Raw genomic sequence first — 25961 nt, forward strand, 5'->3', positions numbered from 1 at the left:
TCCTATAATTTAGCTGTCAGTTTCAGTAGGAGTAGCTGGGTGCTTAGTTCCCTCTGTCTCCCCGCGCACAGGCTGCTGGCGTGGATTTTGTTGTTGAAGCTCAAATCATTTAACACCAAACCTCACAGAACCAGCGGTTTCCAAACTAACGTCTTAACTAAATTGCTAGATTGCTAAATGACGCATCCCGGCCTCTGTTTCCGTTCTGTTTGATTGACCCCAGTTCAGAAATTTCTGTGCAGGTTAATGTTAGTATTTAACGTGCAATCACAGTGTAAACAGCCCTCTTAGGTAAACAACAGTGTAACTGCTCCACTTCTCAGGGTCGGCCACTGGAATTAAAATACTTGCTCACACATCCATATTTACCAAATGGCTGCTGCGTCCTTGGGCACATGCATTTTTAATATGCTGATGTTAGCAGCGTTAAATTGACCAATACATAAAGCAGTCGGTAATGCAGTTCTCCAGCATCTCCGGGGGCCTATAAAGCAAGTGCTCTGGATTAGTGTGTGTGTGTGTGTGTGTGTGTGTGTGTGTGTGTGTGTCCGTGTCCGTGCTTGTGTGTCAAGGGCCAGCAATTGTTGGCAAGGCCACTCAAAAGCTGTTTATCTGTGTCTCGCCCCGAGGGAAAGGCTAAAGACGGGAGAGTGTGCGCCTTCGCGCGCGTGCTGTTGAACTTCCATCCGTCTAGGAACTAACTTTACTTTGACATTTAAAATCTGTTCGTTTTGTCTTTGCATGTGTTGTGGGAGGTTTAAATTTTAAAGCATATATAGGTTACAGTTTGAGATGGTTATGAATTGTAATTGTGGTGGATGTGCACCACATGATGCTGTTGGTTCAGGGTTCAGGTTGCACTGTACAATCAGTGATGCAGTCGCTGCTGCTTGGGAACAGTGAGGTCAGGGAGGCACGAGAGAGGAGCCGGGGGGAGGAATTTGAGGGTGGGGGGGGGTAAGGAAGGGATAGACTGCAGGATCAGGCCTGCCCTCTGGTAGCGCAGTAATAGTCTGTAGCACTTGAAACGTTATAAAAAGGCTGATGTGAATGGAGCTTAGACTGCAGCAGATTAGATTAGCAGGAAGCTAAAGCGCTGTTGTTGTGTTACATCCATAAGAGATATAGTCATCATTACCCAGTTCAGGAGCAATTCACAAGAAACATCTTTTCTTCTTCTGCGCAATATGTGTCATTGCCTTGCAGGAATTGTATTTGTGATGCAGGACCGCCTTAGTGTATGTCACTGGATCTTTCTTATTTCAGCACATTCGTTCATTCACTCCCTGGTCTTCATTAGAAGTATGATAATGAGCCGCCATTTTGGTCCAGGCTAAAATTTGTCCACACATACAGTAATACTTCATGATCCCCTACATTTCATTCTTGCTCCAACATTAAATCAAAATCACCATCTGCTCGATGGACCGGCGCCAAGTTCAGTACCAACGTCCACCGTTCTAATGACTTGGATACGCTTTCTGCTATATTAGCCGTCCACGGATCAGAGCCATAATAACTTTGACTTCTGACGACTCTCACCCTGCATCCCACACATAATGTGACATAATGACGGCTCCCACTTTGCATCTCAGCGCTGATGGCTAATGCACCATTTGGCATCACTATTGTTCACCACTTTATGCCACAGGGTCGGCTGCCAAAGTGGAAACAACAGTGGACTCATGGCTTTGACGAAATAAAATAGGTCCTTCTTGGAATATCTCAGCTGTGATCATTACTTCTTTCTTCCTCCTCCCTCCCCTCGCTGTCTCCTCCTTCATTTGCATCTGCCTCCCTCGCGCCCTAACATTTCCCCCGACTTCCTCCTCTTTCCACCTGACATGTTTTCATCTCTCTCCACTTCCTCCCCTGCCGTACCTCTCCACCTCCTTCCTCTCCTTCATTTGATCCCTTTCATCGTCTCCATCCATCTCTGTCTGGCCCTTTATTAAGGGAAAAGGGACTTGCAGCCAAGGCAGTTTAGCTGGATCACCACCCAGACATTACTCCATTCTCACTTGTCCCTCCCACAGCCTTTCTCCCTGCAGTAATTTATAATACATTTTATTGTTTTGTCCCCACAAAGCACCATATACTATAGTACTATTCCCTTCTTTGATTATTTCAAAAGCTTTGGCAATTGCTTAAGGTTTTCATTGGTAAATAAAAAAAATGCTGCTGTCAATGTTTAATCATCTAAAATGTGTTGACTGACAAGATGAGAGAAACGTATAAAAAACAGGAGAACATGTTCTCATTCTCATCTATGTCCCAGCTCTGGAACAGTATAATTCACTTAAGGAAGTGGTCGTGGCCCCTGATATTGATGATCCTGGCTGACAGGACAGAAGGGAATGGTACTGAATCAAGGAAGTGAAACGGCATACTGAATGCTAGCAGCGAGCCAGGAAATGTTTTAATAATCAATCTCATCAGTCCCCTCAGTCACAAAGTAATAAATATGAGCCCCACCATAGTTCATCCTCCAGTTCAAGACCAGCTCACCACTCAATGTCAATCAAATTATGGGAAACGCAGAGCGGTGGTGCAGAAGTGAGAATAGAACTCAGCAAGTAAGTGCCTTGCAGCGTGAGTCGCGGTGTAAACGATTCCCACAGCGAGCGTATCTTTTTATGTTCAGGGTGTAAGTACGCGTTCCTGGTGAGCAGCGCAGGGCAGAGTCAGGATTGCAGAGCTGTGGAGTGCAGGAAAAGGAGGGAAGAAGGGAAATGAAGATCTGCATCTCATGGCTATTAATTACGAAGTAGGGAGAGATGGTGAGAGCCCGAGTGTGTGTCTGTGCAAGTGTGTTACTTTCTCACGTGGAATTTATGCAGCGTCGCTCTGTGGGAAATCATACATAAGCATGCACAGCGCTGCACCCGCCCCCTGCACCCCGCGTTACCCTGCGAGAGCAGACTCGGCCTCTCTGCTCGGCCAATTAAAGCCTCCTTTATTTACCCCTCTGTTGTTCGGCAGCAGAGTTTGTGTGCAGAGGTCAGTGTAGTGTTTGTGTTTGGGTGTGTAGCAGGGAGAGAGGCAGGCTCTGCAGGGCCGGTTTATTCTTAGTCCTCCTCTGAACGGCGGCTCACTGCTAAATTAGAGCCAGAAGCCAAGTGTGTGTCTCGTCGCTGGCTGCTCATCAGAAACAGTTGTTGCCACCAAACCGTGTCAGACCTGTTCAGTTATGACTCGCTCCGCCCAGTATAAAAAATATATATATTTAAGTAGTGTGTATATATATTTACAGTTTAACTTAATGAACCTTTTGCAGTGACCACTAAAAGCCTTTTAACAGACCAGGTCACACTTTAACCCTCCCTGTGTTACTATTTTTATATCTGTAAATTTGAATTTACAGTTTTGCAGGTGGCTCTTTTTTTTTTGTTGCCTTTGTTAATAACAATGAACTCTAAAGCACACGTCACAGCAGGTAAACAAACCTCCTGTGACTTTGTCTCTTCAACAGGTCCAACGCTCCTCCACTGTAGTGGCTCAGACTGTGCTTGGACAGTGTGTGCAGCAGCTTCTCGCTAACGTCTCGTCCCCAGGAGCGACTGGACAGTCCAATAGATTTAAGGCATTTAGAGAAAGCTCCACCCTAAAATAAACAGGGCCTTATTATACCTTCAGCTGGTTCAGACACAGACAGAATCGTTGTCTCAAGTGCACAAGCTGAATTACAGCTTTGCAATATTGAATTCATCATGTAATCCCAACATCCTGCCCTGCTGCGTTATGTGCTAATGAAGCCCAAACACAACTTTGTAGTGTTTTTGACAAAGCTGTCAGAAGAGCTGTGATCATGCATTAGCTGGTGGTGAGGAACCAGTCAGCTCCAGCGTTTTAAGCAACAAATTCACCCTTCGGCGAGATGCTTCCTGGGATCGAGCAAGAGATGGAGGAGTGTGTGTGTGCGTGCGTGTGTGCGTGTGCATGTTAGTATGTGTGAGTGTGTGTGTGTGTGTGTGTGTGTGTGTGTGTTTGTGTGTGTGTGTGTGCACGTGGCACAGCGCTGCTAAAGTGTTTGATATTTGCAACCTGTTTCTCCGTCTGTCACTGAAGGAGGGTGACTAACCCAAAGCCGTTCCCAAAATAAAACATCCTTTGAACTCCAAATCCCCAAGAGCTGTCCTCTCTATGTGTGCATCCAAGTGTGCGCGCTGCCTCGCCCGCATGCATTCACGGGTCTGAGCGAGCTCACCACTGCCGGCCTGTTGGACGCTCATCCAGGACGCGTGACATGGGCTCTTCCTCACAGTGCGTTCGCCTCCATAACTGAAATGAAGCATCAGAAGGCAGCTGAGCTCCTGCATATTGTGTACCAGTCTTGGCAGCCTACTCTGGCTGCAGTGCACCATGGGTAATGGTGAGCGATCACTATTGCTTGAACCGTGGGATTTGTCACACAGTCACGTCAGTATGTGTGCGTCCTTCATGCTGGGAGCATCAACGCTGCAGGAAAGAGTGTTTCTGCCTTAACGCTGCGAATTAAAGTGATCCTTCCACAGCATTGTGTAATCTGGAGCACACCTCATTGTGTATAAATGCAGAAATGAATGGGGAGTTTCCAGGCAGATATTCCTATATATTTAAAAAACACTTGCGCCATGCTCTCCCCCTGTCGTCAGGATTCCTCGGCCCTCTGTCTGAGGACGACGCTCTCTGGTTCCTTCCCCCCGCGTTTGTTGCCTTAGTTACTTTGATCCCTCCCATTGTAGAGCCACAAAGAGCAGTCGACAGAAAAACAGGACGATAAAGGGATAAAAGGGGAAAACGCTGGAACGGGAGCTTCTCTGTCATTTTCTTCGGAGGATTTGTTTTTTTTGTGCCACCGTGGAAGTTTAAATGCTGCGGAGAGCTGTGATTCCACTCCCCGCTCCTCCCCTCCGCTCCCACCGTTCCAGTTCCTCCAAAAATCTGCCACTGTGTGTGTGTGTGTGTGTTTGGGAGATACACGTCCATTGTTTGTTCTTTAATTACCAAAGCAGGACGTCCACTGGCCAAAGGGATTAGGAAGATTAAAATCACATTTTGTCGCGTCATGGTCGGTCTGACGGAGAGAAAAGGGGCGGAAACGATGAAGACAGAGTCAGAGAGCGACAGCAACACCCAGAACACAGGACCATTCTCCTCCGTCCTCTTCTTCTCCTGCCGCCGTGCTCCTTTTTCCCTCCTTCTCCTCATCTCCTCTAAGTCACAGCAGTCAGAGTTAAGTAGCTTAAGTCAACATCTTTAACACAACTTTTGCAGCTTTTTCTCTGCGTCTGTCATCCTGCCTGGGTGGATTACTCTCCAGCTGTGTGTTAGAATCGATGCTGCAGCACTACTGCCACTGTACACACACAACTGGCCTCCTTCCATCACTGTCTGGACTCATATTTAGTCCCTCCTCTGTCTCTGCGCCTTTGTCTTTAACCTGAATCCAAAGTTGGGGCTTGTGCTTCAAGCGGTGGATTGAAAAGGCGACGTTTAGGCCGTAGCCGCTAACCCTGCAGCCGACTGCGGCCTGCTTCTCTGTGGCTGTGTCCTCCCTGGCCTGTCGCTTTGTTATACAATGCTGCCATTTAGCATCGCTGTCACTCCCTGTTTCTGTTCTCTCTTCCGTCTCTCTCTGCCTTTGTGCGTCTTCGCTCTGGATTTAACCCTGTGGTTGTGTTTTTTTTTTTTCGTTTTTTTTTTTTAGCCTTGCAGCTCCAGCAATTTTCTCTGCAAGCGTGCGCACACAACCCTGTGGTCAGACAACACACACACACACACGCACGCACACACACGCACACACACAGGCTGACTGTGTCAACGAATCCTATGATCAAACCCTGTGGACTGCACACCCCGTAATCACAGCCCAGAGCTGAGACCCACCGGGGGCTGCGTCAACAGGCTGCCGGTCCCCTGGCCCTCCCCTGCCCGTGATTAGAGCCTCGCCGGCGAACAGGCACAGGCCCCCGCCGCCCTCTAACTGCCTGCTCCCACCCCGAGCTGCCGACGCCACATTAAAGGCCCCGCCGCCGGCTTCGCTGGCCACCGAGGCCGGGGGCAGCAGCTCCAGGGAGGCTCCGCGCTTTGACAGTGGCAGTGGGGTTAGACCTGAAATAAACCGTGCCGCCTACTGTATAATGTACAGTATTATTACATCTGCTGCTGCAAACAAATGAGGCTGTTTGAAGCGAGCGCGAGTCCCAGTCCCATAAATCCACGATAAACCCAGTCTTTCCTTTACACGTGTTGTGTTACTTCAGTGAAGATAAACTCCTGGCAAGTGGGTTTTCATTCTTTACTGCCACCATCTGCCACTGACAGAGACATATTTTAGCTCCATATGCATGTACCCCGAGGCCATTAGAATGTACAGGTACAGCCCATGTACACAAAGAATATATACTGTACTGTATGTGGAAGGCCAGAAATACTGCGTAAAAATGCATTATTCCGTTCACACAGCCTTTTTATGGATTTGTGTTAAAGCTTTGTGTGAGAAATACAAACACATTTCCAGATATACTTTGTTAAATTCAGCTGCAATCAGATGAGAAGTGCTTGGAGAGCAGTTCTTGAATGTATTTGAAGAGGACGGCTGCTTACAAGGAGGAGGCTGGATTGAAGCAAAGTGGCTGCTTTTGTCCCTAATGTCATGATAAGACAGTGGAACTGTGGCCCAGCGTCCTGTTTAGGCTCCGCCCACACGTCGCGGCCCCGGCGGTGATGAACCTCCGGTTGTGGGTGTGAACCCACGTCCACTGTGGACGTGATGGGCGGTGCGCCGCCGTGAACAATGAGCGAATGAACCGACCGCTGCAGCTCAGGGTGATCTGCTATGATCCATACACACACAGTGATGTCACAGTGATTAAATCAACAACTAGCTGAGGAGGAGACGATGTGACTCACACCATCTCAGTTTTTTCACCCCCTCAGTACTCTTTCCAATACAAACACAATTCCTCCTCCCTCCATCTGATTCCATCATCTCCCTTTATCTCATTTCTGCCCATTTTCCCATATTCACTCACTTCTCTCATCGCCATTTTTACTTTATCTTCCTCCTCACAATTCTGACCAGAGCTGCTCCTCTCTCCTCAACATTCGTCCATCCATCACTCATCCTGCTCCTTTATTATTCTCCTCTATTTCTTTGTGCCCCCCCCCGTCTCAGCTCTATCCGTCCCCCTCATGCTGCCGTCTCTTCGTTTTTATTCATTTCCAGCGTGATGTATCATCCTCGCTTTGTTATCATTCACTCATCGTTCCCTCTCAGCTCTTCTGCTCCTCTGCCGCACGTTCTTTAGTCTTTATCATTTAGGCTCCATCTTTATCACTTTTCACTTCATCACTTATCTCTCATTTCTGTTCTAATTTTTCTGGTCCGCTTTTTTGTGTGTTTCTGTGTTTGGAAGCTAAAATAGATGATTTAGAATAGATTTAGATAAGAAAGTTGTTCCTATGCTTTAGAAGCTGGTTGTTAGTGGTCTAGTCTGTGCTTGGGCTTGTTTTCTTTTTAATGTCCCATAAAAGGCATCTCCATTAAAGTTTAGTGCGGAGACAACTTTAACTTTTACTGGCCAGTAAAAGCCAGTACATGGGAGGAGACTGGAGGGTAAAGAGGAGAGGAGAGGACGATGAAGAGAGGTGTTAAAGATGCGCAGTGTGTCAGAAAGAGGAGAGAGAGCGAAGGGAGATTGAATTTGATCTTATGTCACACGACATTCACAAACTTGCTTGAAAGTCTTTTAAACAGCTTAAATATTAACTTTAATAGGTCACAGTTTCACTCCAGTCCCCCCTGATGGTCAGTGATTGAAACCAGCCATGCCTCCAGCTTCTGAACACACTTGCAAAGCTTCGTGAGTGATGCCCAAAAGGCGATAGATGGACAAAGAGGTCGGTGGAGGAGAGTGAAGGTGCCGGACGAAGACGGATGCGCTCAGGTGACAGCTGTAAGTGAGACCACATGAAGGAGGGAGCAGAGCCACAGATGGAGGGAGGAGGCGGGCGAGTCACACAGAAAGACAGAGAGCGAGTAGTGACAAGGAGGGAGACGGATGAGGGAGAGGAAAGGGCAGGTGGGGGGGTGGGAAGAGGGACGACGTGAGCAAATGACGGCTGGAGGCAGGAAAGTAAAACAAATAGGCAGGAGGAAGAGGAGGGTGGCTCGCAGTTGGCAAAGCCAACTGTTGGCACACTGGGTGGTGAAGAGAGGGATTAAGAAGGGAAAGAGGGGGGGAGAGAGGAGCAGGGAGAGAAGAATGAAGGGGAGCGAGGAGACGAGTGCTCAGCTCTCTGTGCCAGAGGCTGTGTGTGTGTGTGTGTGTGTGTGTGTGTGTGTGGTGTGTGTGTGTGTGTGTGTGTGTGTGTGTGTGTGTGGTGTGTGTGTGTGTGTGTGTGTGTGTGTGTGTGTGAGAGAGAGCGGGGTCCTTGGCACTCGTCCACATGAGGGCTTTACAGTGGCTGGTGTGGCGATCAATACATGTATATGTGGATCCCATTGCTCAAAGGCCCCGACCTTAAGCTGCTAACGCTGCTCAATCCACCCGCCGCACACAAAACAAGATTTGTGAGAACTCCCACAAAAAGCTCAGCGGGGGGTCATGACAGTCATGACAAACGCAGCTAATGTAGCTACTGGACGAGCATCTGGTTCAAGTGGACAACCCAGCCACAACCAATATTACGGTGATGATGTAATTTGTTTGTTGTTTGCCAGTAAACAGCATGTGTTACCATGCAACCTTTGGTTATTGTTATGCTAATTGATACCATCTGTATGTCACTCTTCACTTTAGACGAAAATTCTTGAATCAGATGCTTCTACTTGTGCAACTTTGACGTGTTTACAAGTACATGTGGGTCATTTCCACAAATAACCACTCATCTTTTTCCATAAGCCTCATTAATGCTGCTTAAAAAACCCACCCACCAGCGCAGCGTGCCACAACTCATTGTATTAGACGCCGATACACTGAATACTCGCGGCAGGTGAAAGTGCTGAACGTGTCAAGCGCCTTGAAGCGTCTCAGGGGGAAACAAAAGGCTGCGACACAGATTCTGCCCGCGCGGCAAGCGTTTCCCAAACAGCCTCGTTCTCGGCGACGGCCCCCTTTTTGACCAGAGCATCAATATATGATGAGCCGCGCTGAAACATGCATGACAACAGACAGATGAGAGAGGAAGAGAGAGAGGAAGAACAAGGGACGGCAACAGAGAGGTGGACGAGCGAGCGCCTCGTTCACCTCAGGCCTGTCGTTCATGATTCTTCCACCCACGTACAGGTTAAAGGCAGATGAGGAGTCAAAACGATGAAATGTTGCTTCCTTGTTGTTTGTGAACTTTTTTCCACCCTGCCTTTCACTCATTTTGACGCTTAGTAATCAGCTTGTTCCCCGACTGACTGATCGTTTCTGAATTCGGCGTCTTCTTTAGTTCCTGTTTGCGATTCCGCTGCCTTTCGTCTCACGCCTGTGTCGACTTCTCTCCTCTCCTCCCCCGTCGCCGTCTCAATCCGTCCTCGTATTCATTCAGCCATCCATTTTCCGCGCTTGTTGTTCGCCCTGTAACAGGCTCATGTATAATGCAGGAGCTTGAGGTGAGAGGCAAAGCAGACCTGGCAGCCGTAACCTTTATACAACATTATCTGAAACGCAACAAGAACGGCGGGAGGATGGGGGGGAGCTTGAACGTAGCCTGGTCGTCGCCGTGGCAACCGCGATACGGCATCTGTACATATGTGCAGCGGTGTCATCGGTGGATGATGGATGAACGGTTAGCGGTTGTAACGACAAGCTGTGACCTGTGCACCTGTAATCGTCAGAGTTGAGTTCTGAGCCTGCTTCTTCCTGGGGAGGATGCAAAATGGCCGACAAACACACGCTGTTACATAAAGCGTTACGTAAAGTCAAAGTGCTTGGTCGAAGCCTCTGACCATGATGAGCGAGGCGCATCAGAAAACTCTCCGCTGACTTCACGTGCTCCCGTGCTTCTGGAGTGAAATTAGGCACTTTCCATTCATCTGTGTGCAAAAACCCTGTGGATGCTGCCCCCCCCCACAAAGGAGGGGTCTGTCCATCTGCTATGACTGAAGCCACAAGCTTTACTGTAACGGCTGCAGTAGGGACCCCGGACTCTCTCTTCTTTCCATGCATGGTTATGTGCGCTGCCTTTACAGCTGACTCACATGCACCAATGCGGGGGCTGCTCGACCCCCCCCCCCGTTTTTCATCATGTTGCATATTTATTTTAATTTTTAATGCATCCTCCTTCTGTCTGTTTCATTTGTTCCTTTCGCCTCGTCTCGAGAAGCGTTAAGTGCGGTCCTCTCGAGAACCCGCGCCGGCGTCGCGTTGGCCGCGCACATAGGCGGGAGGTGGGGCAACGCAACTTATTTTAAATTGGGACATAAAACAGCAGAGACAAGCGGCTGTGAATAAGAGCCTTCCGTAGCGAGTGGACTCCTCTGACGACGGCACCACATATAAATATATTAATGCAGATATCTGCGGAGGCGGCGTCGTCCGCCGGGCGTTCGTTTGCATGTGAGTGTGAATCAAGGGGGGGTGCGGGGGCTCTGATGATGATGACGGGGGAGGCGGGTTCCGTGCATGTCGCCAGCGTGCGTGGCACACAGGATGCATGTGTCAGCTCTTCCGCTCCGCTTCCCCCTTTAAACCCGATGAGCTCGCCGTCCCAGCCTCCTGTGGGGCGACGGCGTCTACGCATCGCTACAGCATCGGCCCTTTCTTGCCTCGCGCCTTTATCCCTCGCATCTTCCCTCTCATTCCGGCCCGTCTTCTTATGTTTATCCCCTTCTTGATCTATGCCGTTTTCTCTCCTCCGTCTCTCGTGTTTTATCCTTCATTCCTATTGTCTCCTGACTGTCATCTCCCGTTATTCTGTTTGTTGTTCTACACTGGATAATGCTTGTTGCGCTGCTTTTTTAATCTGTAGGCTCTTCTGTCCCCTTGTCTCCTTCTCCTCAGTGCTCTACAATAGCTGGAAGGTGTGTGTGGTTGTGTGTGTGTGTGTGTACTTGTGTCGAACTGAGAACCAAAACGTATTTTCCTACTACCAAAGCGAGGACATTTGGCCGGCCCTCACTTCTTTGAAGGCCTGTTTGAGGTTAAGATGTGATTTTAGGGCTGAGGTTAGAATTGAGTTTTGGCTCGATTAGGACCAAGAGTTCGACGTCTGCCATTTAGTTGTGATGGTTAGTGTTAGGGTAATGGCTAGGGAGGGCATTATGTAAGTAGAAGGGTGTGTGTGCGTGTGTGTATGCGTGTGTGCGCACGCATGCGTGCGTGCGTGTGTGTGTGTGTTCTTTGTACAGTGCTCCATCTTCTCCATGGTTTCCATGCCAACCATACCATCCTCCATACTGTATCTTGTGAGTGTTTCACATTCTACCACCGTTCCTTCCTCTCTTTCCTGGTTGCCAGACTCTGGTTCTTGCAGATTTGGAGTGCTTATGTCCGTATAGGGTGGATTGGAGACTGGACTGAACTCAGTGTTGGGTCTGATGGATTGGACTAGGAGCGTATTTAGGATGACTAGAAACAAATGAGATGGATGAATGGAAAATGTGGCTGTGAGGCTTTTTATCTAGACGCCGTTCTTCCAAAATTTGCTCAGATTAGTTTCATCAGCGGTGACATAAGAGGTCCGGTTCTGGGGGAGAGGTCTGTGAATAATCTCGGAAAGCTCAAAGCGTCATCCGTCATGTCTGAGGTCACGCGTCCTCTCCCTTTATTGAGTTTGCCGTGTGAGACTCAGGGTGACCTCTGTCTCTGTGTTTCCTCCCCTCTCCCCTTCATCGTACCTTCCTCATCCTCTTCCTCGTAAGCTTCCCTCCATCGCAGCCTAATCCCCCTCTTGAAACACTTTATTCCCCGCGCCCCATCCATCTCTCCCTTCCCACACACAGGAGATGCAACTTTATTGCACACCGTGGCTGGAGACCACTTATCATGAGTGTGTATGTGGGGTGAGACGGGCCTCATTGTACGTTCCATGATATTATTAACGGGGGTGATATCTCTGCTGGCCTCCGTCACATGGCTTTGTTCACGTTCAGCTGAACAAAGGCTTCCTTTGAACTACTTTTCCCCCCTCTGAGCGCTTTCCACTTTTCTAAACCTAAACACTGCTGTCGCTCAGAAAAGCCTCGACTCCAGCGCCACAGTCACGCTTTTTACTAAAACTGTGTCAACACTTTTGCCATCACTTTTGCCATGTTAGTGAGAAGGCGGCGTCTGTCGAGCAGCAGTGGTCGAGCATCATAATGACGCCCAACGCAGCCAGTAGCAGCCAATTATTAATTGGCAAAGAAGTCTTTATATATAGTGACAGTTGCCTGGCTGCAAAATTGCAGAGCAGCCGGTTCTGCTGGGTAAAAATAATGAATGCTTCATGTGAAAATTGGGAGAACCCATCATGTAAAGTAACTGAAAATGAAATAGTTACAAAACAGCTTTGTAGTAAATGCAGACGTGCGTGAGGCTCTCTGGCCTTTAACACCTGCGTTCGACAGGCAGAGACGGAACCCATGTGCTTTTAAACGGCTCAAAGCTTTCCGCATTGAATCGCCGATGACAGATTCTTTCATCTCCTTCCCAACGACGGGAGTGTTTCTAACAACTAACAACTAACAACACCGTGCATTAACGCCAACGCTTCCTGACAATATGCTGCATTCAGGGCCCGTTTGAGTCACCGTCAGCTGAGGACAACGTCGTTTCTCAAGTTCCTGGCCTCGCGACCGCCTATAAGTTCTGACCAAGTGACAAAGAAAGATTTACAGGTTCCTCCAGATGCAGAGACGGTAAAACTGAAGTGCGCCTGTAAATCAGACTCACTCAAGGAAATGAATTGTTTGCAGCCGCCACAGTCCAAGCTCATAGAAATACGCTCCGGCCCGCTTTGCCTCTGAACATATGCGCAACACAAACGCGGGGCGGTAAATCTACATTAAAACCGGAGCCAGAGCCAAATGGATCAGGATGGAGGCCGGGATCTGAGGGGGGTCCGGACCAATTAAGCCAAAGCGTCGCCGTGCGGTTTCTGTCCAGCGAGCGGATCCGTCGGCCTCCCTGACTCTATTTCTAGCGGCGCCGGCTCCGTGCTCGGCTTTGTCTGTGTTTTGTGTCAGCGCGTTGACGGAGCGTAGCGCCGAGGCTCCTGTCTGCCGGAGGAGCCTTCTGGGGAGCAGGTGTCAGGAAGTAAACAAGGTGGAGACGCAGACGGAAGGTGAGACGGAGAGAGGGATGGAGCGAGGCGTCGGAGGAGGAGAGGCGGCGTTCACGGGCCGCATCTCTCCCCTCGGTGGCGCGGGGGGGGCGATCGAGCAGGTCCAATAAACTGAAGGATTCACCCTGTTCTGATGTTTGTGAGAGAACATAACTGTCTGCATCTTTAATATTTTGTAAATTGAAAAAAAGAGGATCATTTTTATCATGTTGCTGGTGTTGTCTTTTACTTCATTGGCCAAATGAGTGGTTTCATCATTAATTGCTGTTTATGTCCTCGCCCGGTAATTTTGCATATTCTCTCTCAGCCTCGACCGCCTCTTTGTGATTTCTCCCCATCGAGGGGAACGTGCGTGATCAGATGTTCTGTGGTTCTGAGTGCAGAACACAGCGGGAGCGTCTTCCTTTAAAGCTCTGCGCCCTGAAGCTCACCATTAGGTGTGATGCATTTACTGGTGCTGTGTATCAGGATGTGATGCAGCCCTGGGTGGAGGAAGAAGCGACGGACGATGGTGGATGGAGTTATTCTGCTGACAGAAACAAGACACGTATGAGACAGATATGAAGCGGGAGCAGCACAGATGGGAGCATCCACTGCAGCCAGTACCAACGATGAATAATGAAAGCCCCACAGTCTGTGTGCCTCACTGTAAATTGGCTGGATTAATGTGTGTGTGTGGCTGGAACGGGGATTCATGCATTAAAACATTCGCCTTCAGTGAGAGCAACTGCTTTCGTGCCGTCGTTGCCAACGATCTCGAGGCATCTCGGAAGCAACGTGCAACTTGCATTGCCCTGAAATGAGAATGAGAGTCGGCCGCTCCTGCAGCCGATCACGCTGTGAGAGCGACTCCCGACGCGTTTGGAGTTCGGCCGCTCGGGTCGACGTGACGCTGGGAACAGCTGATCCCGTGACGGCTCAAACATGAATGCGATGAATTCTTCTCCTCGCTCCTATTTCTCTGTCCCCTCAGGTATGTAACCCCCCCCCCTCCCCCCTCCATCTCCCCCTCCTCTTTTACACTGTTGAACCGCATCCTATTTGCAGCATCAGAGGCAACATGGCTGACAGCGACGCGGTGCTGCTGCTGCAAACGAAGGCGGCGGCTTCTTCTCCGCCTGTCAGAGACACATGAGATGTTGGAATGAGGATGATTTGGTGTGAGAACTAGAGAGACGCCTCACTGATGCCGCAACAACTCCCTGCTTCTGGCTGGAAAACTTCTCAGCACGGCGTCACCTGGAGGAGCTTTTCAGTTTAGATGATGCGGGTCAAGACCTCTGTGGTGTTTGTTCAGTGGGTTCTGAAATCTATTACATGAGCTTGGACCAGTACCATCCCATAATTCATATCGACCTATCTTTTGTAAATTGTTCTGGTTCTGTTGTGGTGTGTTGGGTCTCCAGAGTCTCTGCTAATTGAATATGTCTCAGCGGTGGCGCCGCTGTGCGTCGCACTGGTGTCAGATGAGGAAATCAAACGAATCGGTGCCCGGAGGGAAACATGAGCAGCCTCACGTAGCGTCCCACTGAGCAACAGCAGGATGAACTAATGCATTGCTATCGCTCCTCTCTCTTTAACAGGAAGATAATTGAGGTGAAGATTATCGATGATGAAGAGTATGAGAAGAACAAGACCTTCACAATCGAGCTCGGAGAACCGGTTCTGCTGGAGATAGGACAGAAACACGGTGAGTGTGTGTGTATGTGTGTGTGTGTGTGTGTGTGTGTGTGTGTGTGTGTGTGTGTGTGTGTGTGTGTGTGTGTGTGTGTGTGTGTGTGTGTGTGTGTCTCTCCTTCTCACACGTCTGTTCCAAGCATGGCGAGACCTGCATCGATTGTCTGGAGCCTCCGTGTGAATCCCGATTAGCTCGGGAAACATTTTACTTTGAACCGCCAGCGACGGGCCTCGGATTTCAAAAGCCTCGAGCTGTGAGGAGGCTTTTGAAGCAGCGACGGTCTTGTTTGTTCACACTGGATCTCAAAGTGAGGATTAATAAACAAATCAATATTTAGATTTTACTGTAAGTAAAAAAGCTCAAACCAACTGCAGGTCAAGTTCCCTTCTCTGTAGAGCTCTATCAGTTTCTACAGCACTGCCTCCGTCTAGGGTTTAGACTTCTAGGATCTAAGCTCTTCTTGAATGTGGGAAGCTTTAGTCGAAATATTGGCAGACGGCTAATCTCTGGAAGGTGATTCCAAGCTAGAAAGAAGCAAAACTGAGAGTCTTTTTTCTCTGTTCAAGTTTATATTTATGTTATATTTTTAATTTAAGTGGTTATATTCACAATTGTGTCAAAGCTGGGTCTCCCCCCCCCCCCCCCCCCCCCCCAACACTCAGCCAGTGCCACACAGCTGCTCATCACCTCCACTATTGATCAATCAGCCACTTAAACCAGTCCGTTGATTGTCCAGTCGTAGCTTCACGTGCGCAGCGACGGCGGGCGGTCGATCCGCCGGACAGATCGCCCTGATATTTACTGCTGACATTCAACGCAGGAGGACGAACATCTGCAGAGTGGATGGTCACACACATTAGTAGTGACATCGGTGGTCGCCAAAGGATTAATCCCCCGACTTTACCTCCAGCGCCACTTACAGTCTGACATTTGTGGGTTTGAACAAAATGTCACCTATTGAATGGAATGCCATAAAATTTGGGAGGTGACATTTATCCCCTGTGTTCTTTGCGGGAGCTGTGGTGCTGGTGCATCTTTCATCGCTGCATCCTAATCAGGCAGCTTTAGTTTTTTACCCCATGTTTTGTTTCCTCCCGCTTCAAATCCATAGAATTTACTTACAGAACTTGGTTTCGTGCCAGCCGGTCACCAGCAGCTGCTTATCAGCTTCTCTTTTCAGGCTCCTTCCTGTTAATAAACGGGCCGGGGTGTTGGTGGAGCCCTCGTCCAAGTGGGACAGAAACCCCAATCACCAGTGTGTTATGTTTCCCACACACACACACACACACACACACACATATATTCTCACGAAGCTTAGGTTCTAACTCTAGACATCAGACATGAGAGGTGATGGTGCTGGGATGCTTGGATTCCAGCGCAACACTCGAATATTAGCATTTAGACTGTAATTGATCACGGCGAGTGCTTATGTTTTCTGAAATCAAATGCAAACAACGCAGCACGATCATTTCCACTCAGATCAAAAGCTGCTGAGACAGATTGAATGATCCGTATTTGGATTTCAGGTGACATTCAACAGTCGTGAAAGCTCTGTAGGACCTGCCGGTCTGGGTCGGAACCCGGGCCTGGTGCTGAGAACAGGGCGTTAGTGCTGTTTCAGGACCGGGTAAAGAGCCCCCCTCTCCTCTGTGTGTCCCGATAGGTGACTCCAACGAGAACAAGCCTCTGGTGGGAGCAGAGGAGGAAGAGGTGGCCAAGATGGGCTGTCCCAGCCTGGGCGAGCACACGCAGCTGGAGGTGGTCATCGAGGAGTCCTACGAGTTCAAGGTAAGCGTGCGACTCACTGCAGTTCACGTCCAAACGGGATCCGAGATGATTTAAAGGGAACGGCAGCTGCTTCGCCTGCTTAGCAAGTGATGGGGTCTGTAATGAGGCTCTCATCGTGGTTAATGGAGACATGCAGAGTGGGAGCTGTCGTAGCACAGACCGCTGCTTCCGGCGAAGCCCTCATCTGTATAAAGCAAAAACGTCCAATAGATGCTTGAAGGGGTGAGTGTGTGTGGTCTGCAGCGTAGCTGTGGGTCCTTCACTTCCTGTGAGATCAGACCAGAGGTGGACGTCTCATCATCAGCCTTCATCATCGCCCGTGTTTGGTGTTTTGTCTGCACATTGTCACTCATTTGTCTGTTTCACCCCCCACCCCCCCATCCCTGGTGCGTGCGTGCGTGCGTGCGCGCGTGCGTGCGTGTGTGTGTGTGTGTGTGTGTGTGTGCAGAAAGCAGTGAACACCCTCCTCTGGGGGTCTGAAAAGGTTCTTTCTTCTTTCCTCCTCTGTCTTTGCATGCTGTGTTAGTTCTTCCAGCTCCTGTACTGATGTCTGCATCACATCCCGCTTTCTAAATCTCTACATGTCAGCGGATTAGTTGACGTCTTCTGTTCAGGTTGCCCACATGCACAGCTTTCTTCTGACTAAACGGCTGCTGCTGTTTTTGCATCGGTGTCTCTTTCTCACCACTCTAAGCAGAAGAGCTCAAACCAGTCCGCCTCAAGGCTTTTCCTAGATTTCTCTGGGAGTCAGTCTCACAGCTGCTTCCACCACTCTGCATTAATTAGCACATCCTGCTGGATCCCTCCAAAACTCTCTGTTATGAAATATTGACTTTTCCTCATCTTTGCAGCGTGGGAGCTAATTAGGAGGCTTTGAATTCTGCATTCTCCCCTTTTCTGTGTGGCTACAAGTGATTCACTCGCTGGTGTCTCTGTCCCGGTCTGGATGCTCTTGCTCGTGTGTTCCCGTGTGTGTGTGTGTGTGTGTGTGTGTGTGTGTGTGTGTGTGTGTGTGTGTGTAGAGCACAGTAGACAAGCTGATCAAGAAGACAAACCTGGCCCTGGTGGTGGGGAGCAGCAGCTGGAGGGAGCAGTTTGTGAGCGCTGTGACCGTGAGCGCAGGTACGGCACACACACACACACACACACACACACACACACACACACACACGCACACACGCACACGCACACACACCCTCCTTCCTTTCTCCCCTTCCTCACCTCCTCCCCCCACGGTTTCCACAGGAGACGACGATGAGGAGGAGAGCGGTGAGGAGCGCCTGCCCTCCTGCTTTGACTACATCATGCACTTCCTCACCGTCTTCTGGAAGGTTCTGTTCGCCTTCGTGCCGCCCACCGAGTACTGGAACGGCTGGGCCTGCTTCATCGTGTCCATATCGCTCATCGGCGTGCTGACGGCCGTCACCGGGGACCTGGCGTCTCACTTCGGCTGCACTGTGGGCCTGAAGGACTCGGTGACGGCCGTGGTGTTCGTGGCGCTGGGCACATCGGTGCCAGGTGAGTGTTGGGCTCCACACAAACCTCCTCAAACTGTTCTAATGAAATAAACACATAACTTTACTAGCTAAATCTATTAAACCTTAGGATCAACTAACCAATGTTTTGGCCAATTTACTTATTTTTGTAGAATTTCTACTCTCTGAATAGATGTTTGTTATTGTAGGTCACCACCAGTTGTGTAGATTTACTTTACACCAGTGGCTGTAGGCTTTTAAATCAGGCAGATGTGTTGTAAATCAGTGTGAAAAACATTGTGCTGCCTGTTTGTCATGGGTGCACACAAGAACAATGGGCCGAGATAATGGGATTTTAATGCAAACAATAGCACGACGATAACGCGAAGGGGAGAACTGGTCAAACTGAACACTCCTCACGGAGGGAAACGCGATGTGAGCAGCAGTGGGCGAGTAAGTGACAGAAGACTCAAGCACTAAACAATGAGGCACGAAAATACAGACGTAAGCATTAAGGCAGGAATCTCACAGTCCACGATCCCAAACCAGACAGAACCAGACTGAGTCCCACTGGGAAAACCAGGGTCCGCGCCAAAACAGGCACAAATCCAGACCCCGGCGGTTCTGACGGTCCGGCCGCGCGCTGTCACCACAGATGAACCCATAAAGGGTTCAGCAGCATTTCACCCTACATGCTGCAGGGCTGAACCGAGGCCCGGCTGCGTCTCCACCCGCGTCGGCCCGGAGGGAGCGCATTATCCCGCGGCTCTAATTGAATTCCTTCCTTATTCCGCTCGTCAGCCGTTTTATCGCAGCCGCTCCGTGTGATTTATCGAGGCGGCTCCTTTTGCCGCTCTTCTGGGCCGTAACGCAGCTGAATCGATGCCTTCGGCGGCCGTATATTGCCGCATGCGGACGCTGGGAGCTGTACATGCGGGCGGGGCATCTGTCGAAGGCGTGCGTTGGATTTTTCCCCCGTCGCTCACTCACATTAACAGGTGCCGGTTAGTTCATCACTCCGGGTCTCTTCCTGGACGCCGGGTTCCGACCCATTCATCACCCTGACCTGCGGGTGCAGGTGTGCCTGAGACAAACTCTCTCTCTTTGCTCTGTCAGGGTGATTAAAGCGAGCGCGCCTCGAGTCCGACAGGTCATTATAGGTCCACTTCACTGGGAGTGTTTGCTCCCGTCAGAGGGACTGCAGTCTCTGAAAAAAGAGAAGGGAAGTTTTCCTCGTTTTCCTCCCATCACAGAGCTCTCGTCCCCGTTTATGAAATCATCTCGGCCTTTTTTAACACTTTCCTGCAACAATTTACAAGGTTGGTCCATTCAGGCTTTATTAGAAAGCTCTGACCTACTGTAGTGGAACCATCTGGGTGATTTACATACGCATCTGGTGGTGGAGACTCACTGGGTCCAGTCCTGATCCTCCGGTACCGAGTCACAGCAAACAGGGTTGAGCTCTGTTCAACGTAAGGACTTCATGATTCACTGACTGTGTTCGTCAATTATTTCAGTTTGGCGAATTGAGAATTCAGAATCGAGCCTTTGAGGCTAAAACAAACAAAACCAGTTCAAGTCCGACACTGAGTCCTGCTTGTGTGTGTCCCAACCAGACACGTTCGCCAGCAAGGTGGCCGCCATCCAGGACCAGTACGCCGACGCCTCCATCGGCAACGTCACGGGCTCCAACGCCGTCAACGTGTTCCTGGGCATCGGCGTGGCCTGGACCATCGCCGCCATCGCCTGGCGCTCCAAAGGCGAGCCCTTCAGGGTGGACCCGGGCAACCTGGCCTTCTCCGTCACCCTCTTCACCATCCTGGCCGTGGTGAGCGTGCTCACGCTGCTGTACCGGCGGCGGGCCACGGTGGCCGGCGGCGAGCTGGGCGGCCCGCGGACTTGCAAGCTGCTGACGTCGCTGATGTTCATCTCGCTGTGGCTGATCTACATCCTGCTGGCGTCTATGGAGGCCTACTGCCATATACCCGGGTTCTGAGAGAGAGAGAGAGAGAGAGGGGGGGGGCGAGAGAGACCCACTGTCAGCGTGGACAGAGGAAACTAGAGGGGGATCCATGCGCAGGGTTATCACGGATTTGACACATCTTCAGTTTTCAAGTGCAAAATATACATTTCAGATTCACAGTGAAACACGAAACCTCCCCAGTGATGTCAAAACAAGGCTTCAGCTGCTCAGCCCACTGTCTAGTAGGTGATGAACATACATACATAAGGCAGAGATAAGAGCGTGTTGTCGATGGGAGGACTAGAGAAGAAGACGGCCACTAATGTCCTCCCTACTCTCACTTCACCTGCATCTCGTCGTCTCGGGACCAGTGGAGCCTCCCATTAAACCCAGTGGACTATCTAATACTGAGTGACTTATGACTTTCACCCCTTTCCCCTCTAAGCCGTACACACACACACACACACACACACACACACACACACACACACACACCTCGGGGCCCTCAGGTGATTCTGCAGGTGAGATCAACACTGACAACCTCTTTATTGCTTCTCTTCTTAAAAACACTGTGCGCAATGATTGATTCGACTCCGAGCCACACACACGTACACACTGTACAGAGCCCCCCACACCACCCCCCAAACCCCCCCTCCGCCATAGGAATTGTCTTAGAGTTGTGATGATGAAACGCAGTAGTCGACAGCCACCAACACCTTTTTCTGGTTGAGCCGGTTCCAGACCCTCTGTCCTTGTAACCAACAAACACTCATTCACCCCATGAAGGAAAATGAACCCTGCCCCCGTTTTACTCGACTTTTCAATGGCGTTGCGTGTTGATGTTGTTACCGTGCAATTGTAAAAACAGAAAAAGACATGTACTGTAAATACAGTAAGGTGGATAACGGCTGAGGAGCGCTGGGACGAGTGGGATGATGGGTTGGTCCAAAAAGTGCAATGGAGCAGCGTTCCCCCTGTGAGATTCACTGTTTACACCCAAAGGATTCGCTAAATGTGAACAACTCGAGCCGAGCGAGAAATGAGGTCACGTCAACAAGCGGGAAGGAACAATGAGAGAGGACGAGACCGGCTGTGACCGTGACGACTGGAGATGATGACAGCGTCGTCGTCGACAAATCAAAACTCTGACCACAGCCAGTGTTTCTAACTGTACATGATCATATGAGACGTTTTTATTTGTGTGTGTGCAAAAAAAAACGCTGATATTCAATAAATGTGAAGTCCCCGTCTTTGTGAGGAGGAGGAGGAGGAGGAGGAGGAGGAGACCCACGTGGCCCTGTACCTGGACACGGGGACGGAAGCGTTGAACACAGAGCGAAAAATGTGTTGAAAAATGCCACGTGTCTCCGTTCAATAGGATGACGCGGATGGCTTCACAGTTTAGCTCGTCCCACCTCAAACCCCCACTGCAGCTGTGCATGCGTCGCGTGCCGCGCACACGGTGAACACACGTCCGCCGTTCGCCTGGTCCCCGTCGGAGAGCGCGTGGAGGTCGACGCCCCTGCCTTGCTCCAGGGCCGGAGCGGAGCGGCACAGCAGGCGGAGCACGCGGCCCGTCAGGGCGCATCACTGTTGACACCGGCAGTTTGCTCCTCAACCACCCGCGATGATGTAATAATAATAATAGACCCCCCCCCAACCTACTGTACCACACATATGAGACAGCAGTAGGGCTGAGTTGTACCAGGTCTGTGTTAATGATAACTACAGTGACCTGTGACCTCATCCAGCTCCAGCGCTATGACTCACCTCCCTGACGGTTCCTCTGTCTCCATATGTCAACTTGACCCGTTGGTTTTAGGTCGCTGCAGGAGCGACGCCGCAGACAGAGGTCGCCGGGCGTCTCCAGCGCCGCCGCCGCCGCTCGCACGGCTCCTGGACGCCGGCCGGCCCCACGGCCGCTTTTCTCAATGACTCAATGAGCCGTTGCCAGTTTAAGAATGAGTGGGCAGGATGGAAGGGCCGCTGACGCCACGGAGCACGAGCGCAGCGGGACGGATTTAGAAATGTGGGCTTTTTAAAGGTTGATAAGCTTCGCTGGAGGACGTCTGAGTGTGTGAGCGCGTGGAAAAAAAATGCAACCATATTTTTAGTCTCTCGCCTGTTGCTTAGCGACCATCCACATCCATCTCCAAGCCGTTGTCTTCTTGACTGTTGCTCTGTGTGTGTGTGTGTGTGTGTGTGTGTGTGTGTGTGTGTGTGTGTGTGTGTGTGTGTGTGTGTACATGTGTATTTGTGTCTTCGTGTGTGTCAGGTGTTGTTCTAATCTCCTTATCACCCTGTGCGTCCCTCGCTGAGTCTCCTAGGCCAGATTAATGAATAGGAATGCCAACCTGACCCACTGTCAGAAGCCTGGAAATTGGATCCCCACCCCCCCTCCTCATCCCCGGTGTGTGTGTGTGTGTGTGTGTGTGTGTGTGTGTGTGTGTGTGTGTGTGTGTGTGTGTGTGTGTGTGTGTGTGTGTGTGTGTGTGTGTACCTGTCAAATAACATTAGATATATAATCGATCTGACTGTCGATCAGGGCTGGGAATGGAGTGTGGCACAAGTGTGTGTGTGTGTGTGTGTGTGTGTGTGTGTGTGTGTGTGTGTGTGTGTGTGTGTGTGTGTGTGTGTGTGTGTGTGTGCAGGGCTGTTGACTCCTCATTATCTGACTGGATTAGGTTACGTGACAACAAGCAAGCAGCAGGTCAGATCTATAAGTGACTGTCATGAGGGCTTGAGAACAGACACAACTACAACCACAACACAATACAATAATTCGGTGTAAATCTTGTCACTGCTGCTTCTCCTCTGACATTTACTGACAGTGTTATCACGTAATGTTTTATTATTGTTCAGACCTTGTGCTTTGAAGCACTTTAATCCTGTTACTCTTTTCCTGTATATGCAACTTTGAACATCAACAGCAGTGGTTTGTGGTTCACAGTGTCTAATATTCTCTGCTCAGATGTGACTGCTGAGGGCGACTGAAGGAGGAGTTGATGTTACTTTCCCCACTCTCTGCTCTTTGTAATGACGTGAAGTCTGTTTGGCCTTTCACGTCGCTGCGTGTGATTGGCTGAGGCTGCGGCCAATCACTTCGCTCGCTCTGTCCTTCTTGACTCTTTGCTCAGTGTTGCTGGTTATTGGCCTCTAGCAACACTTTAATCAACTAGATATTCTCGTTCGGTCGTCTTTGTTTTAATGCTGACACGTGTTTGCTTCCAAATTACTTCTTTTTGAATGATTCATACTGTATCTCACATTTTGTAACATCTTAGCAAAACACTTTCCCAATGACTTTGACCTGAACTGCCACCCAGTGATGAAGTAAAGTCTTCAGTGATGTTATGATTTACTAAATGTTGACATACACTTAATGTGTGTGTGTGTGATTTTGACCTGTGTTCATCAGCCACTCATTTTTTTCTCCATATCTCTGTTATTATTAACCACTTTGGTACTGTGTTTACCTCTCTCTCTCTCTCGCTCTCTCTCTCTTTATATACTGTATATATAGATATATATATCTATATATATTCTCATATATATCATGCCACCCTATTTATGAGATCACAAAGTGCTTTTAATATAAATGTGGTTCTATATTTTATTTGTTATACTATTGTTTTACTTTGTTGCATTTGTTTTTACTGTTTGTGTTGTTCTTGGTTAATTGTTTTGTAAGAAAAAAAGTCCCCTGAGAGTAGAACAGCAAATTAGCATCTAAATGTAATGAGTGTGTGTGTGTGTGTGTGTGTGTGTGTGTGTGTGTGTGTGTGTGTGTAATGGGTTGACTCACGTATATTGATATCATTCCGTCCATGGGTGTGTTGACGCATGAAATAAACCAATTCTGGATCGTTGGGATGTTGTTGGAAATGTAGTAGATTTTTAAATGCTGAAAATGACAGTACATGAACAATGATATAGATGTTTACAAAGTCCAGACGTTTTTGTTTTATTTTTCCCTCAAAGACAAAATAAAACTTGACTGGCAAATGCTGTTTAGTGCATGTTTAGCTGTGACTTCTCGTCTGATGACTGGGACCTGTGAGCTCATTCTAATTGAAGGTGCTTTTTTCAGTAGCTGTTTAGCAGTTAGCGTGTACTGTACCGTATCAACAAGAGTCAGATGGGCTGTATATTAGCATATTAGCTTGAACATGAAAATGTGCTTTACGTCTGATTACGTCCAACACAGACTCGTTAAACGATCAGCTGATGTTCATAAATGTAGCAACACGTTTTTGCAAGTCTCTATTGACACAGCGTGTTCAGAAGTGCGTCAGGTGGTTTTAGGAGCAAGAAAGTAAAGATGGCACCACTTCTATGTCACGCTATATAATGAGACCTCAAATGACTCTGTTGGATTTTAATGTTATCCAGTTGACATTTCCAGCTGTTCTGAGGTAATAGAATAGAATTAAACCCACCTTGTCAATTAAACATATCAGTGCTCAGTATCTGAGACCCAAGCTGAGGTCTGTGATGAACCAGCTGGGACCTGTCCCTTCAAAGGCCCATGATTTAGCATAGATACTGTAGTAAGTAAAGCCTGGTGGAGCGAGTTCGACATAAAGCTTCTTGTTAAATGTGTCCCATCATTTTCAGAAGTGGACCTGGCTTAAAACTGGGTATTAATGCTCAGCCACATGCTGATGATCGCGTTGTTTGGTGTGAGCCTCAGATGTTCCGCAACTGATCCCAAGAGAAAACGTGACGGTCCAGCAAAACAAAAGACACATCACCTTCTAACTGTTTGCCAGCGATTTAGAGCCAGTTGGATTCATGAACAATCACGCTAACAGGAATAACGCGGTATCACCCGTTCTGGACGCAGTTTGTGTCCCTCTCACCAGGGATTAGTGAGGATTTCGTAGCTGTTCCTCTGGTGTGGGAGCTATAAAAAGATCAGATCAGCATTTTCCAACATTTCCAGGCCTTAAATTGTTCTGCCGTGGCGGCGGGAGTGGGTGCGGAGGCTTCGAGTCCGAGGGCGGGCGACGGAGAGACGTGAACGCAGCGCAGGTCAGACGGGCAATTAAAGGGCAATTACACAAACTGCACACAGCCGTGGGATCTTCACAGGTTTATTGGAATTATTTGCACACGTTAAAACGATATCTTGCTACAGAAATCACGTAGACTACAGCACCAGATTCACTAAAGCCACACAACACCTGCTGCTCGCTGTACCTTCAGCTACGTCGCTGAAATGGCCTCCGTTCATTATCTCCTTCCACGTTCACCGGCGTGTTTGGCTGTTATCTAACCTGGCAACACGAGAAACACTCATACTGTATTTATAGCTCTGGCCGGAGGGGAGCTGCTGTTGATTTACACTCTCACGCATACAACAGACGCACACACACACACACACACACACACACACACACACACACACACACACACACACACACACACCTGGGACCTGATCAGCAGACGCTGTGTTTTTCTGTGGGATGGTAAACAGCTCGGCGCGCTCTCACCTCAGGTGCGCGTGCCTGTTCACGATTACGTCCACTTTGGAAGAGTGACCTAATTAGAGGGAGGGAGGGCTCCAACTTCCACTCGGGGGTTTAGGGCGGTTTATGTCGTGCACGGTGTTCCATTTCCTCCCCTTTTTCGCGTCGTCTCTGTCAGTTCGCGAACGACGTGGTGGCAGCTGTTATTCCCGCGGCGACGCCGCGGTAACCAGAGTGGCGAGACGCGTCTCCATCCTCCAGCGGAGGAGAACGAGACGAGAGGTAAACACAGCAGCCCTGGGGGAGAGAGGGGGGGGGGGAACAAAAGGAGGCCGACAGGTAAAGCG

The 25961-nt window shown here is 49.4% G+C and overlaps 1 protein-coding gene across 3 annotated transcripts in view; it reads left to right on the top strand.

Annotated features, from left to right (window-relative positions):
- slc8a4b (solute carrier family 8 member 4b) overlaps positions 1-24153 on the top strand; it is a 59734-nt gene extending 35581 nt beyond the window's left edge. Inside the window, exons 12-18 of one of the 3 annotated variants that reach the window (XR_008693282.1) lie at positions 14823-14929; positions 16581-16705; positions 17154-17189; positions 17728-17827; positions 17951-18223; positions 19797-22760; positions 22795-24153. Coding sequence is in view for 2 of the 3 variants with exons in the window: in XM_029127881.3 (XP_028983714.1) it covers positions 14823-14929; positions 16581-16705; positions 17154-17189; positions 17728-17827; positions 17951-18223; positions 19797-20176 (1021 nt within the window). In the remaining variant the exon portion in view is untranslated. Of the gene's footprint in view, positions 1-14822; positions 14930-16580; positions 16706-17153; positions 17190-17727; positions 17828-17950; positions 18224-19796 lie in introns of all 3 variants that reach the window. The other 2 variants (XM_029127881.3, XM_029127891.3) reach the window with 2 other exon arrangements.
- The last annotated feature ends 1808 nt before the right edge of the window (positions 24154-25961 follow it).

Source organism: Betta splendens, chromosome 2 (genome assembly GCF_900634795.4).
Source record: "Betta splendens chromosome 2, fBetSpl5.4, whole genome shotgun sequence".
Lineage (NCBI taxonomy): Eukaryota > Metazoa > Chordata > Actinopteri > Anabantiformes > Osphronemidae > Betta > Betta splendens.